The 16,781-nt window shown below is 44.6% G+C and overlaps 1 protein-coding gene across 1 annotated transcript; it reads right to left on the reverse strand.

Annotated features, from left to right (window-relative positions):
• Positions 1-1,023: 1,023 nt before the first annotated feature.
• LOC146062942 (uncharacterized) lies at positions 1,024-7,046 on the reverse strand. Its single transcript, XM_083174953.1, has 4 exons — positions 7,035-7,046; positions 3,531-3,543; positions 2,185-2,499; positions 1,024-1,158 (listed from the first exon to the last, which is right to left on the reverse strand). The coding sequence occupies exons 1-4, from the start codon at positions 7,044-7,046 to the stop codon at positions 1,046-1,048; spliced, it is 453 nt and encodes a 150-aa protein (XP_083031079.1). The 3' UTR covers positions 1,024-1,045.
• Between the last annotated feature and the right edge of the window lie 9,735 nt (positions 7,047-16,781).

The raw sequence follows: 16,781 nt of genomic DNA on the forward strand, positions 1-16,781 counted from the left end.
GCATCTTACAGGAAGAAGGAGGAGGAAGAAGAGACTGCTGGCCTGGCTGTGTTGCTGCTCCAACTTGTTGGGGCTGCAACAATAACATATGGAATTATTCGAGTTCACTCTTTCTGACAAAATCCTTCTTAGATGGACAAAACCATGTGCACTGCAGGTGGGTCAGATGTTACTTGTGCAGAGAGAATTAGATGTGGGTGGAGTTTTACTTCAAAGTGAGATCTATAATGCAGTATAAAAATAAAGCAGCCAGTATTTAACCTGCACAGAAACACAAAGAAATCACCAAATCTATTTCTATCTGCACATGTTACATCTGCCCCTCCCCCCCCCCCTGCAGTGCACATGGTTTTGTCCATCAAAGAAGGATTTTGTCAGAAAGAGTGAACTCGAATAAGGCTCATAGGCCCTTATTCTGATCGGTGCGGATATTCCCGAATTCTTTCGGTGCGGCCCGCACGCATCGCTGTGCGGCAGCGTGCGGCCATCGTCCGTAGAAACGCCCACGTGTCCTCCGCATTCGGACGGACTCACTCTGTAAGAACAGGGCGTGTGTACGGACGACATATAAACCATGCGTGTGCGGGGGAAACACTCCGATTCTGCACGGTCTGACCGCGTATGCACGGCCTTCCCGCGTCAGAACGGACGCGAACCGGCCACTACGCACAGATGCGGTGTACTTCCGCATACAACAAGACTACTGTTATCAGAGTTCCCACATAGATCACATGACACACTTATGCAATTAGCAAACCACTTTGAGAACAGATTGTTGCTCCTGGTCATCTGTTATTTAGCTAATTGATCCTTAAACACTTACAAGCACTATACATTAACCCTAACATTCCCTATGGGGATAAAAAATGTTATCTACCCTTTTGCTGTGTACATATCTAAACATCCACATGTTTGTGTGTTAAAAGCTTTTTATACTTTTAATGTTAAAGACTAAAATAACACACAGACAACTTCTTAAACAAGTGCAAACTTTTATTCAAAAATTCAAATTATTAAATTCCCAAAAAAAACAAAAGGACCCCTATCACTGGTCCAGCAGCAGGACACAGAGGTCCTCCACATGGGCCGTCATCCGCCTCAGGTCCTCTCTCAACCTCATGAGAGCCCCTCTCACTCCCTGGGGTGGCTCCTGGTAATCTGTGTGCATGAGAAAGGGGGTACAACATTAATTATGCTACTCACGTACACCTTGTACAGTCAATCCTAAGTACCTACACCACAGGTCTTCAACCTGTGGCCCTCCAGATGTTGTGGAACTACATGTCCCAGCATGCCCTGAGGTTTTTTGGCATGCTCTTATAGGAACAAATGTGGCAATGCATGTTGGAACATGTAGTTTCACAACATCTGGAGGGCCAAAGGTTGAAGACCCATGACCTACACCATGCGAAATCATACATACCAAAAAAACCTTATCCACTCTTGTATGTTATGTCATCAAATATATGATCATGATGCTGCCACCACACCCACACACTTGTGTGACATATACATTTCACAATCTATATATCAAAAACACAACCACACTTGAGGATCACTCACACTTGTCCTGGCCAAAGACTCCTCACTCAACTCAAAACATACACCCACTACAACATGCCACATTGACCCATACATATATACCTGCATGTTACTGCTTAATAGCTAAACTGCATGATAGCTAGATAGATAGATAGAATAGATAGAATAGATACCACAGGAAAATGCTCGGCTACTTCCTCTGCCCATTACTTCATGATTCCTTGTCACATTTGACACATAGGTGAAAGGGCAGAACTAATCCGCTTCCATCCAACTAACAATTTCTAAGCTCAATCCATCATACATAATACCTTACAAAAATACATGACAACAACACGGGCACACTGGCTAGAGGGGGGCCCATGCAAACTGCCCACATGGGACTCCAGTATAAATCAGGCCTGCCCATATTCCATTGAAGTGTTTTTGTTGCTTCTATACAAAGAGCATCCATAAATTAACACTCATCACCTACATGAGCATCCAGATTGCACGTTAGCAGCATGGGCCTATAAGACCAAAGTGTGTCTGTTGTTTTCCATTTTTTGGGACTACTCTTTACTATATTATAGGAAAATTGAATCAGCTGTGCGACATAACAACCTGTACCTAACTCACTAATGAAGCATTATGTCTACTTACCCCTGGCAGGCAGCTCGACCAGGTCGTCCTCCTCCACATTGGGAGGTGGTGGAACATCCTCCAGGGGTAGGGGCACCTCCTCCTCCTCCACTTCCACCTCCTGCCCGACCTCCTGTGCCTCCTCTGTATCCTCCTCTGTCACATAGCTCTGGTCCTGTGACTCCTCGTCAATGGCCCCCGCTTGTCTGGGCTCCTCAATGGCCATCTCCTCATTGGCCACCTCCTCTGTGGCCTCCTCATTGGCCACCTCCTCTGTGGCCTCCGCACTGGCCACCTCCTGGGCCTCCTGACGGGCCTGTCTTGCTCTCTCCCGTGCTGTGGGTTAAACATACAAAATGGGTGAGTGTCATTTCACATTGAAATAACTCTAACAAGTACATCTCATAACCACAATATATATGTGTTATATATCACACATATAGTATATGGCTTTTCTATGTCATAAACTCCCAATTGACCTCATGTAATATTAATATTAAATAATGTTAAAATGCAAACACTCAATGGGCTAGATGCACTAGCCTTCAAAAGTGATACAATGTAGAGTGATAAACACGCAGCCAATCACATCCTTCCTGTCATGTCACAGACTGTAGTTGTAAAAGGCCAGGTAGGAGCTGATTGGCTGCCTGTTTGTTCATCTCCATTTTAAAAATTGTGAAGCAGACCAAATCCTGGCCTCTGTCAATTATATGTATTTGCACTAAATACTTACAGCGTTGCAGACGCCGCCTCAAAACCTGCAGACGCTCCGGCTCCCGCCTCCGCAGGTCGGACCATCGCCTCTCCAGTTGGGCGATGGTCCTCCGCACATGAGTGCGGGCGAATATGCGGCGCCGGGCCGCAACATATGCCCGGCGCTTATCCCGATTGGTGATAAAGGGGCCTGCCTGCCCCAGTCTCCTCTCCATCACTGCCACCAGCGACATCAGCTCCGCAGTGGAGAAGGGCTGTGCTCGCTGGTAGGCAGCCATTTTAGCAATGGCACAAATCATACAATCATGTGCTGTCATTGGTTGGTCAGAGTGATATTTGGTATTAACTTTATTGTTCATTTGTACACTAACAGCGTGTATGCGCCCGAACAGACGGCTAACCCATTGCATCGCACCCCCATCCTAAACACACAGTCTAAACTAAGATGTAAACACATTATATATAATCTATAACATTCACCAAACATGGGTATAAGCACCAGGTGAAATAGTCTGCATCACTAGACACTAACACCTAACTCAACAAGGTAGTAAACAGCTATTTTATAATGAAAGCTATGCAACAGAAACATAGCAAATAGTGGCAGACCTTTTCCAAAAATTAGCCCATGATGCCATGTGTACACTTACCTTCTACTGGCCCCTACTACAGAGGTGGAATGAAAAGTAGCTAGCATCCAGCCTGAATTTGGAGTGCTTTCACATGTGATGTGGATGCTAGCACTGATTACTTGTGGCTAAGTGGTGGACTGGATTGACATATGGAATGGGTAGTGTCAGTTGTACTACATAGCAAACAAGTGCACAGTACAGAAGTACATTCAAATATACATTGCATGTATGACCTCAGTTGTATTTGGTCATTGGTGTTGGAATCTGCATTTTGCAAATAAATCTGACTTACTGAGTTTGCCAGGTTTTTGGAAATATTTCTCTACACCAAGGGGCGGGACGTATGCGCCGCACGGTTGACGCTGGCGTACGGGACGCGGCCGTACGGAACGCAGGTTGCAGCTGATTAACGCCAATTACAGAAATAGTATTTAAAGTTGACCTAGAAAGGCAAACAGTTGTTGCTAACATGCCAGGCTCAGGCTCAGAGGAAGACCAGGTGGTGCAGAATCTCTTGGCACGCATGGAGGCCAACACCACATATGTACCCCTCAACCCAGAGGACCGAGCTGGCCCATCAACATCAGGCCAATCAGCAGCTGGGCCATCCTCAGCAGAATCATTGGGAACCCAGCAGGTGGCTTCCGAACAGAGTAGCCAGCCCAGCACTTCAGGTACAGCAACCGGTGCCCGTGGCCGTGGCAGTGGCAGTGCCCGTGCCCGTGGCCGCAGTGGGGCAACACGGGAACCAACAACACGAAACATGGCATTTGAACCGCGGGAGCTTGACATCCTGGTGACCCGGGCACGTGATTTAATTGAGTGTCCTGCTGTGAAGTTGACACACACAAGGAGATGGAAGATCTGGGAGGAGATAACGGCGGAGATTAATGCAGTGGCTCCACAAGTTCGTCAGACGGAGCACGTTAAGAAGAGGCAAGTACATGTGTGTAAAATTTGAGTAGGACAAGTCCAGTAATGTTTACATTCAATATTAGATGGAGTTGGCCAATGGGTGTTCACGTTGCTTGGACGCACAGACATGTAGGCCATGACATTGAATTGATAGTTATTGGAGGGTGACTGTTTTTGTATCTTCTAAGGATTGGTTTGAAAAAAGAATATAAGTACGTTTGGTGTCAGTAGGCACATGTTGTATTATGTTTCAGATTGCAATGGGTGCTACAGCAAACATGAGGAGTTACATGTATTAATATGTACACTTTGATTGCAGGTGGCACGACTTCAAAGGCAACCTCAAGAAGAAATTGACCGAGCGGTGGCAACACAGCCAGACCTCTGGGGCTGGCCCCATGCCTGGCAAGCTGGAGCTCACCCCCCTGGAAGAGATGGCCCAGTGCTGTATAGCAGTGGAGGAGGTCCGGGGGGTGAGCACTATAGACAGCGAGTCCCCAGCGGAAGTGATGGCTTCTACTCTTGAAGGTAATTATTTGCCAGGCCATAAGTAGATGTTTTAAATGTTGCATGGAATGTGTGGTAATTTGAATTTTCTTGTTCAACAGCATCGCCACCGCTTGGTCAAGATTCTCTTGAGGAGGTTGTGGAGTCTGTGCCACCTGGCCCCAGTAGCAGGCCCGTGCAGCAGCTGCCAAGATTGTCTGCGGCTGAATTGTCCATGTGGGGCCATGTGCTGGATAGTATTGTGCAGCAGGGAGAGTCGGCATTCGAGCGGGTGCGTAGGGCCGAGGAGGTGCTGCAGGGTTTGACCAGCAGCCAGCAGAGTATTGCTGAGAGCCTGCAGGCTATGAGTGCCAGCCAGCAAGCTATGGCTGGCAGCCACCAAGCTATTGCTGGTAGCCTGCAGGTGCTGGCTGATCAAGCCCTGCGGCAAAACGACCTCCTCCTCCGCCATAATGAACTTATGGTGGAGCTAGTTAACAGCAATAGGGCCCTAATGTCACCCGCTTCGGGTGCATTACCAACCTCATCACTCCCTGCTGCCAGAGGGGGAAGAAGATCCACCCCCTCACCAGCACGTGCTCCACATGAGCCACCATCTGACTCTGGCCGTGGACGAGGCAGAAGAGCTGCTGCACATGGCAAGGAGCCTGCCAGGGGCAAACGTGCTCGCAAATGAACTTGTGTCCCCATTAATCTCCTCCGTTATGTCTTCCCAAATCTTCCATTGAGCTGTGTGTGTCAGCATCCTGTGTCCAAATCCGTGCCCAGGGTCACCACTTTTGCCCGCGGTTCAAATGTCATGTTTGGTTCCTCTGTTGCCCTGTTTCAGTGTGCTGTACTTGAAGTGTTGGTGCTGTACTTTTGTTGTGAAGCCACCTGATGTGTTCCCAATGATTCTGCTGTGGCTATTTATTATTTATTATGTAATTTTTGTCCTGGTATGGTACCATTTGTTTTGTTATGTATTTTCAATTATTGGCAAAGTTTGTTTAATAAATGTTATTTTGGCCCCACAAATGTCTGTATTAATTTAGACATGCAGAAGTGGCATGTGTATTAGTATTAATATTATTAAGTTGTGTGCATTATTTGCAGTGTTAAAGTGTGTGACAAGTGCAGCATGTAATGTTCCCTTTAAGCTGCAATGCTTCCAATTGTAGCAGTGAGAAGCGTGTAATTAACAAGTCATGGGTAAAGTATGTGATTGTATTGGGTTCAGGTGACATTGGTTGAGGTGCGTCCGTCCTGATTAGGCGTTCCGATTGCCTAGCGCATGACCGAGTGGTGTCCGCAAAGCAAAAGTAACCTTTTGGACACCGCACATTTCTTCCCTTTTTGTTCGCGTGCATTCGGCGTGCTGTCCGAATGCACGCCTACCAATATATGTGTACTCCCCCGTGTCCGCCCATGTTTCCGCCCAGTTTAGCCCACTTTGAAACTACGCCCCTGTGTCTTTCCGCATGACGCCCATAACACACCCCTATTGCCCGAATGTATGCGGTGCACAGTTCTGTACGGGATTAGTGAGAACAAGTACGGAGACCATGCGTGGCACATGCGCGTCGCGTTCTCCACGCATGCGCAGACGGCTAAAAAACGCCATCCGAAAGAATGCGGAAAAGTCTGCACCGATCAGAATAAGGCCCATAATGACAGCTGGTCAGCGTATCATTGGGGCTGCTGCAGCAGAGGAGAGGCAGCGCAACACCAGCCTGGCACCATCCTGCTATCTATACACCGGTCCTGCTATCTGGTTTGTGTCAGCCCTGTCTCGGTGCTCGTAGAGGCGCTATGCCATACCATTGTATACCGCCCCACTTCGAGCACTGATTATACAGTATGTAACACATGTACATATACAGTATGTGCGAATGGGTCTGAACATGTATTCTAAGTGCAATGATGCAATGGCTTCAGATTTTTTCATAACAGGTTCTGTAACACTTCATCTGCAGATTTTTACATATTTAAGACTGCTGTAATTCCTGTGTGGCTAAAGTTACAACCCAGTTTCTCTGGAACAGATTGAGTGGTGTTTTGCTGTGTTCACAGTGCAAATAAGATGCACATTTAATAAGGTTTGGTGCAGCTTCATCATACCAGGTGTTTCATGTCCTATGGAGTATTGAGGCCAGTGGCGCAGCAATGCCACCGCAGCCCAATCAGTGACTCAGGGGAGCATACACTGTACCGGTCCATGGTCTATGCAGATTCCAAACGTGGAATATGCTGAAATATTTCTCCAAACATTGCCACTGCCTAGGAGGATACAGATTCTAGAAGTACTACTTGGAAGGTCAGGGAAGCGCAGCACATTATCTAGTATTGTAATGTACTGCAGTTTTGGTGACCTAGAAATATGTACAAAGCAATTCTTTGTACTTGGGTAATTTACAGACTAGTAAGGCATGAAGAGGAACTGGACAAGAACATATTAGAGGACAGCACCAAAATGGCATTAAAAGGAAACATAATGAAGGGAGATTTTAACTTGGAGATGTCTGATACTTGTTCCACTAGAGGTAGAGATTTTTAAATTACTTGTAGGGAGCATTCCTCCAGAAATTGGCAAGGGAGTCCACTTGCAAAGACGCAATATTAAACCTGGTACTTACAAATGTAGACAGAATATCAGACAAAAAATTGTATGAAAACTTGGGATCCAGTGTTTATCAAGCAGTATAGTTCAGAATAAAGACAGAGATAACTCATCCCAAAAACCTACAGTACAGTATGTGTTACATTTTAGGAAGGCTGATTATGTAGGGATTTAAAAAAATGAAAGTGATTGTTTGGCAGAGTGAAGAAATGCAGGCTGTGTAAACCACAATCAGTGTGGTTTACAAAAGAAAGTATTGTGAAAGAAAAATGATGCAAAATAATAAATAGGTAGATGTGCAAAGGCACAAGCTGATGAGAAAATGGCCTAGTCAAAGGAGGCAAAACTTTGTTTAGTTACATATGGGAAAGACAAAAGGCAGAATAATGAGATTATCAGCTGAGGGTGACATTTAATAGGATTTAGTTACATTTCAAAATCGCACCTTATCGCACCGTATCGCACTTTTACAAATTGCATTTTATTCTTCAAAACCGATTATTTAATGGTATGCGCTAATGTGCCCAAAAAGTGCAGTGAAGTGCGAAGAGATGCGATGTGGTGCAAATTTATGACACAGTAATGTGCGATTTCTGGCGCAGGTCACGTGTGATTTTCTGACAAACTGTAATGCAAATTATTACACTGCCACTGCATGCCAAAGAACCCCCTAACCTATTGGCCCACCTAAGTCCCCTACAATATGCATCACACACCCTATGTAAAAGGACACAGGTGCCATTTTGACCTTTGAAAGGTAGTTCGGTGATGAGGATGGACAGAAGAGGAACAGTGTCAGGGAGTACAGGTGGCAGAGGCAGCAGTGGGCCAGTTACAGGCAGCAGCAGCGTCAGAGGAGCCAGGGGGAGAGGCAGCAGAGGCACACTAAGAGCCAGCAGTGTCAGAGGAAGAGACAGCATAGTGCCATCCAACATGGCTACAACAAGGCCTGGGCCAGGGCAGACCCCAGAGGAGCAGGCACATCAGGAGTTGGAGGACCCTCTTGCCTCCCCATCTCATCCCCTCACACAGCAGGACCTGTTCAGCACAAAGTCCGATGAGGAGCTGCAGGAGGGCCACATGTCTGAGGTCGACTGGCCTGAGGTGGAGGAAGATGGAGATGAGGAGGAGAGTGATGCTGCCCTGGAGGAAGAGGGGGACATGGCCGCAGCAGAGGTTGAGGAGGAACCTGAAAGTGCCCGTTGCATTGCAGTGTTTTATAAATGTAATGCTCTCTTTTAATGTTTTCATAACCTTAGTGCTGCTGTGGCACTACATATCCCAGCAAGGTCAATTTATGTAAATGTAATGTCCATAAAGTTGAATTATTGGTGGTGCTGGGTCATGTAGTACCACACCTGCTGGTGTTGGTGAAATGCCTAGCAATAGCTTGAACGCCTCCATAGAGCATTATTTCAGGCATGATTTTTTTTGGTGTAAACATTTTTTTTATAATACCACACAATAATGGGCACAAATAATTGGTAAACATGACCCATGTATGCCCCAGGTAAAAAATGATTATCACATTTTATGATGCATGCTGGAAAGAAATTCTGTCCATGCAATATTTGTAATGGCTGTCTACCATTTTGTTTGCAGATCCACATTCCCTAAGTGCTCACGCACCACACACATATGTCCGGATTCAGATGCTGCAGGTAAGCAAAATGTAGGCAAAACCTATTACACATACAGTACACACACGCATGTAACATGCACAATAACCTATACTACAATGTACTCCACCACCCTACTGTTAACCAAACATAGGTTCAATGTCACCTACAGTGTTCCAATAACTTGATGAAGCATGTTTAAATCTGAATACATGCTCATTGAACAAATGTGATATAGGGTAATGTCTGCCAAAATAGCACATTACATTGATGCCAGATATTCTGGCCATGGCATGGAGCCACTGATACCAACTACATAGCAACATTTTTAATGTTAAAAAGCCATCAGACAAATCTAATATTATAGCATTAAAAAATTTGCTGGGGTATATCTTTTATTGTACAATACCCATTGTTATGTGCCATAACCCAAAACACACCTTAAATGCAATATGACACATACTACACAATTATGGTGGCATACTTACCCATTTCTCATTTTCCACAGGATCATCACAACTAGTGGTGCAAACATCAGACACATCACAAATGATGGAAGAAGAAACAGAAATGATTCTTCATCCAGTCGAAGCATTCTCACTTGAGGAGGAAAACACACCAACTGTCACTCAAAGGCCATCAAATGTAGTGACACCCCAGCAAACCACATCCCCCAATCACCCCATACACCATCTACAGCAGATGAGATAGCACGCTCATTACATACATTTAAACACAAACAAATAGCGTTCATGGAGATGCAAAGCCATCAAATGGGCAACATGCAAAGATACCTTACAAATATCTTTCAGCAACAAAAAAAATGGGCAACAGTGTCTGTGTAAGTGTGGGCACACAAGTAAGAATGGCAAATGATGGAGCAGTAATCGCATAAACCAAGCATTGCTTACATTAGTAAAGACGATCATTTACAGTAACATGTGTCTGGTTTTTATCATCGTAATGATAGGGTGTTTTAAACTAAAATGGTGTAATCCACAATGGTAATGTGCAGTTAGGGTGTTACGATGTATTACTGTTGAAGGTCATTATTTGGTTGGCATGCACTATTGCACTATTGCCAGCATGTCACCACCAAGGGATACCTCAGGTTAAGCAGCTTCCTTCATTGGGCTCCCACTACTCACCTAAATATTGGTGATATTGTATGGCAATTGGTTTATGGTATCTAAACACACTTACACAAAATGTACATGGTAGTATTTAAAAAAAAATGCAATTACCTGAGAAATAGCGCATTATGATCTCCTTACACATCAGATCCCCCTCCGTGTACTCCTTACTACCATAGGTTGGGTAGTTTAAGCTTCCTGCAGAACTGCTGCATTGCCATCCTCCACATAACGTGGTTGGGAAAGGGCAATGTTATGTAACATGCAGCAAGCCTGGACAATCATCACTACTTTTGCTGGGTGGTAAAGCAGTATACCTGATGATCTGTCCAAACACCTGAAACGACTTTTCAGCTCCCCAAAGTTGCGTTCCCTAACATTACGGGTGGCAATGTGTGCTTTGTTATAGCGGTGTGGTGCAGGGCCTTGCAGGTAATGCAGAGGTGTCATGAGCCACGGGAGACACCCATATCACATTGAAAGAAAAAATGAGGTCAGTACAGTATATGGTAGCATGTGTCCATTTGGATTAAATGAGCAAGGGAACAAATACCTATATTTACAGAAGTATGGTAAAGGAGAGGGACTGATTACACCTATATATTGCACATATCAGAAGACACAACACACTAAAGTGTCACTTCAGAGTTAAAAAAAAACATTCACTATAGTGCAGGGTACACTTGCTGTTGTTAATTAGTGGTGTGATAAACAAGCATACCCATAATTTATCCAGACTGACATCGCCTTTAACACACTATTGACACACTACACAGGAGTGCAATAAATGTTTAGTATGTAAATGAACACATAATAGAACTGTACATAGTGGGCAATCACTTAAAGAACTTAAAATGTACTTACCAGTCTAGTAGCCAGCCTTCCAGCATGTGGTGGTCCTGGAAGTGGTCCCAGAGGGCTGAGTGATGCAGAATATAGGCATCATGGCAGTTCCCTTGGTAGCCTGCAACCACACTGGCATCACATACCACCTGCACGTAACATAGATGTGTCCCCTCATGTGCGGTGCCCGAACCCCATTATGTCTGCAATCTATGACTCCCAGAACATTGGGAATGCTGAGAGCCGATAGAAAGCAACCTTAACCCCTTCCCGACATTTGACGTACATTTACGTCATGGTCGGGATGTACTTCCCGACACATGGCATAAATGTACGTCATGCTATTTAACTGTCACCACGTCTATAGACGCGGTGACAGAGGGACGATGTCTGCTGTCCCTGACAGCAGACATCTTCCCTCATTGCCCAGGGGGGGCAGCGATGCCCCCGCCCATCGGCGATCGCTGTGATTGGCTGTTCAATGTGAACAGCCAATTACAGCGTTTTCTGTGTACCGGCGAATAACGTTCGCCGGTGACACAGGGATCGGTGGTAATTGGTGCTGTTAAGTACAGCACCAATCACCACCGGGTGTAAGGGTGTCACTGGTGGTCACCCCACCTCACCCCACCTGCCCCCAAAGGCTGTGATTGGTCCGTCGGACCGACGGACCAATCACAGCCATTACACCTCAAATAAGATAACGCAGACAGCCCTGCAGCCGCCAATCCGGTCAGGAACAGCGTGCAGAGCGGTCTCCGTGCCCATCTGTGCCCTATACTGACCTGATCAGCGTTGGTGGCATCTGGGCTGCCAGCTACTGGTTGCTTCCTGGTTGCTCTTGCTTCCTGTCTGCTTGTGCTGCTGCTGCTGCAGCATCATTGTGTCAGAGATATAGATATTGTGTGATATAATTTTGTATCTGCTGCCCCCTGCTGCCCCCCTTTTGTGCTGATCAGTATAAACTAACTGATCAGCACCTTTTTTGGGGTGCAGGGTTTTTTTTTTTTTTTTATATATACCCTGTCAGGTTGCACCCTGTCAGGTTGCACCCACAGTTGTGTGCCTGCTGCCCCTCACTGCTAATCAGTGTTGCATCACTGATCAGCAGTTTTTTTTTTTGGAGAGTGCTGTGTTTTTTTTTTTTAAATAGTTTTTACACCCACGGTGCTTTTGTGGGTGTCCTGTGGCCGTACATCACTGATCAGCATTTTTGGCACAGGGTTGATCTATTTTTATTTTTTGATCAAATTTCTGTTGCCTTTGACTCATCAGCAGTTATTTTTAATTTTTTTTTTTTGGAGAGTGCTGTGTTTTTTTTTTTTTAATTGTTTTTACACCCACGGTGCTTTTGTGGGTGTCCTGTGGCCGCTGAGCGCTGATCAGTGACGTACATCACTGATCAGCATTTTTGGCACAGGGTTGATCTATTTATTTTTTTTGATCAAATTTCTGTTGCCTTTGACTCATCAGCAGTTATTTTTAATTTTTTTTTTTTTGGAGAGTGCTGTGGGTTTTTTTTTTTAATTGTTTTTACACCCACGGTGCTTTTGTGGGTGTCCTGTGCCCGCTGAGCGCTGATCAGTGACGGACGTTACTGACCAACATCTGTGCTCAATTTTTGGCGCAGGAGCTTTTTTTTTTTCTTTTAACTTACACGTGTTAAAGCACTACATACACACCTCATACCCCCCGTGTTGAAATAAAGTTTGTACCCCCTCCTACACTATACACGTGTTGAAACACTACACTTAAAAATAATAAAAATGTCCCAATCATCGCAAAGACTGTTTTCAGCGGAGGAGGCATATGCCCTTCTTGCCTCTGACACTGACACAGCCAGTGAAGTAAGCGATGAATTGGCATTTGTCTTAAGCTCCTCTTCCTCCTCTAGTGATGAGGGACCCCTCAAAGACGCCCCCGTAGAGCAGCTGAGACCCCCCCCCAATGATTGATCTCGTATGGACCCCACCACCAGACAATTTTGAGCCCCAGGTTCCTGAGATTTTGGCCAACCCAGGAATCCAATTTGATAGTACAGGCCTCAAAGAAATTGACTTTTTCAAAGTCTTTTTCTCTGATGATTTTATAAATTTAATGGTGGACCAAAGTAATTTATATGCCCAGCAGTTTATTGCCCAAAACCCCACGTCATCATTTGCTAGGTGGACCCCTGTAGATGCAGTAGAGATGATGACGTTTTGGGGTCTGGTGTTACATATGGGCATAGTTAAAAAGCCAGAAATTAGGCAATATTGGAGTACAGATGTTCTGTACAGCACCCCACTTCATCGTATGGCCATGACCCGGACTCGTTTTGAGACGATCCTTAAATTTTTGCATTACAACGATAATGCACAGTGCCCACCCAGAGATGATCCCACCTTTGACCGGCTATTCAAAGTCAGGCCGGTCATTGATCATTTCAGCGCCAAATTTGCTGAGATGTACATCCCCGAAAAATTCATTTGTGTAGACGAGTCACTTATACATTTTAAAGGAAGGGTTAAATTCTGCCAGTACCTTCCCAATAAGAGGGCAAGGTATGGCATAAAAATGTATAAGCTGTGCGAAAGTACCTCAGGGTACACCCACAGGTTTAGGGTATATGAAGGGAAGGACACAAGAATTGAACCGCCAGAATGCCCCCCCTCCCTCGTAGGTGTTAGTGGAAAGATTGTCTGGGATTTAGTGCACCCCTTCCTGGATAAGGGTTATCACCTCTATGTGGATAACTTTTACACCAGCATCCCCCTGTTTAAGGCCCTTGGTTCAAGAGGTACAGCAGCTTGCGGTACTGTGCGCAAGAACCAAAGAGGCCTCCCAAAAACGCACGTTGCCAAATTACTGAGAAAGGGTGAAAGCGGGGGAATATGCACCAAAAATATGTTGTTGGTCAAATATAAGGACAAGAGTTATGTCCTTATACTGACAACAATTCACGGAGACAGTACCACCTCCGTCCCTGTACGAGGTACCAGTACCCACACCTCAAAACCTATTTGTATCCTTGATTACAATAAGTACATGGGCGGAGTGGATCTTTCAGATCAGGTACTGAAGCCGTACAGTGCCCTGCGGAAAACAAAAATATGGTATAAGAAGCTGGCCGTGTATATCATCCAGATGGCACTGTATAACGCTTACGTACTATTCCGTTCTACCAGCCAGACGGGGACATTTATGCACTTTCAAGAGGAAGTCATAAAGGGCCTAATATTTGGGAACCAGCAGGCAGAGGGCCCCAGTACTTCTAGTACTGGCCCCAGTACTTCTAGTACTGGCCCCCGTATTGTATCAGGGCAGCATTTTCCTAACGAAATCCCCTCCACTGGAAAAAAGGGCAGGACACAAAAAAGGTGCAAAGTTTGCTATAAAAAGGGAATACGAAAGCAAACTATTTTCCACTGTGAAACTTGCCCCGACAAACCCGGCCTATGTATGAAGGAGTGCTTTAAAATATACCACACATCTATGGATTATTAGGTTCATCATTTCACCGTGCTTCGGGGGTCTTGCTAATGCGACATAGCACCCACCATTCATTCCACCAGAATGTGTGCTGCAAAATCCAAATATCACTCCTTCCCTTCTGAGTCCTGCCATGCACCCAAATGGTATTTTTTGGTCACATATGAGGCATTGCCGTACTCGGGAGAAATTGGGGCACAGATTTTGGGGTACTTTGTCTCCTTTATTCCTTGTGAAAATGAAAAATTTTGAGCCAGAACTGCATTTTTGTGTAAAAAATGTATTTTTTCATTTTCACAGCCCAATTGTACCAAAATTGGTGAAACCCCTGGGGGTTTGAAATGTACACTATACCCCTAGATGAATTCCCTGAGGGGTGTAGTTTGCAAAATGGGGTCACTTGTGGGGGGGTTCCACTGTATTGGTGCTTCGGGGATCTTGCTAATGCGACATTGCACCCACCATTCATTCCATCAGAATCTGTGCTGCAAAATCCAAATATCACTCCTTCCCTTCTGAGTCCTGCCATGCACCCAAAATGGGGTCACTTGTGGGGGGGTTCCTAACTTTTAGCATCTTATGGTGCCTAGAAACCTACATGGTGCCTAAAAAATAATCTCATAAAAAGGAGGCTCCAAAATCAAGTAGGTGCTCCTTCTATTATGAAGCCTGTGGTTTGGTCAACGTGCACACTAGGGCCACATATAGGATATTTATGAAAACAAAAGAATTGGGGGAATCAATTTTTAGTCACATTTCTCTAGTAAAATCTACTGTGTTCCTTAGAAAAATGTATTAAAATTGAAAATCTGCAAAAATTTTTTTGAAATTTCACCTACACTTTGTTTTAATTCCTGTGAAACACCTAAAGGGTTAACAAACTTCCAAAATGCTGTTTTGAATACTGTGAGGGGTGCAGTTTTTGAAATGGCATCATTTATGGGGGTGTCTCACATACAAGTCCCTCAAAGTCACATCAGAACTGAACTGGTCCCTAAAAAAATCAGTGTTTGAAATTTTCTTGAAAATTTGAGAATTTGCTATTCATATTTTAAGCCTCCTAGTGTCCAAAAAAATTAAAAGGAGGTTGAAATAATGATGGAAACATAAAGTATACATATGGTCTATGTTAGTTATTAACTATTTTGAGTGGTATGATTATTTGTCTCACAATCAGAAAATTTAACATTTTGCAAATTGCAAAATTTTCAATTTTTTTACGACATTTTGGTATTTTTCACAAAAAAACACAGACTGTATCGACCAAAATTTACCACTAACTTGAAGTACAATGTGTCACGAGAAAACAATCTCAAAATCACTGGGATAAGTAAAAGCAAAAAAAAATTATCCACACTTAAGTGATACATGTCAGATTTGAAAAAAAGGGCTCTGTCAGGAAGGCAAAAACAGGCTGCGTCGGTAAGGGGTTAAGGTCCTGCCACTCTGACTCACAATGTGGAATCTGATATATATGTGTGCCACAACTTCTTGAAAGCAAGTAACACTTGAGTTAAATGCTTAGAGAAAGTGGCTTGTGAGACCCCCAATGACAATGAGGTCACAGACTGAGTGGAGCCTGTGGCCAAGAAGTAGAGGGCACACATTAATTTCTGCATCCCAGACACTGCATAGTTGGCAGCCCCATAAGGGTCCAAATCATCTCTCACCTGCACATATAAGTTCAAGAGGTTAGTGCGGTTAAGCCGAAACATCCCCACAACCTGTTGATCAGAGAGGGAGTACAACCTAGCACGATACCTACGTGAAGCACGCAGTAATTGGGGTACCTGGATCTGGCGTACAGCAGCCTCCCTCCTCCTGCGCAGCTCCTCCAAACAACTAAAGTCACAAACAGCCAGCTCCACACCACTCTGCACAATCTTCATCTCTCAAACTCTCACAGGTGCCCTTAATGGTGTTTGGGTATGTGTAGGGGAGTTTAGGAATAAAATAGTGGATACCTGTGTTAAAATTAACCATTTCTGCATTTGTGCAAAGTTGCTTTTGGGTCAATTCACCCATCAGGACCTGGTCTGCATCAGTGGTGATTTTTAGACACTTTTGAAATGTGAATACCGTTAGTGCATTCCATTAAATAAGCGATTTGTATACTTTTCAATGCAAAAACATCTGGATGCGAAAAAAAATGCGAATTCAAACCAGCAAGTGAAAAAGTGCT

Source organism: Crinia signifera, chromosome 3 (genome assembly GCF_055691185.1).
Source record: "Crinia signifera chromosome 3, ASM5569118v1, whole genome shotgun sequence".
NCBI classification, from domain to species: domain Eukaryota; kingdom Metazoa; phylum Chordata; class Amphibia; order Anura; family Myobatrachidae; genus Crinia; species Crinia signifera.

What these genes read in the sequence shown, in the direction of transcription:
- LOC146062942 (XM_083174953.1), bottom strand. An exon ending in GGTCGAGCTGCCTGCCAGGG is followed by an intron (nt 1,159 to 2,184) that starts GTAAGTAGACAT and finishes TCATGCACACAG; the next exon opens with ATTACCAGGAGCCACCCCAG.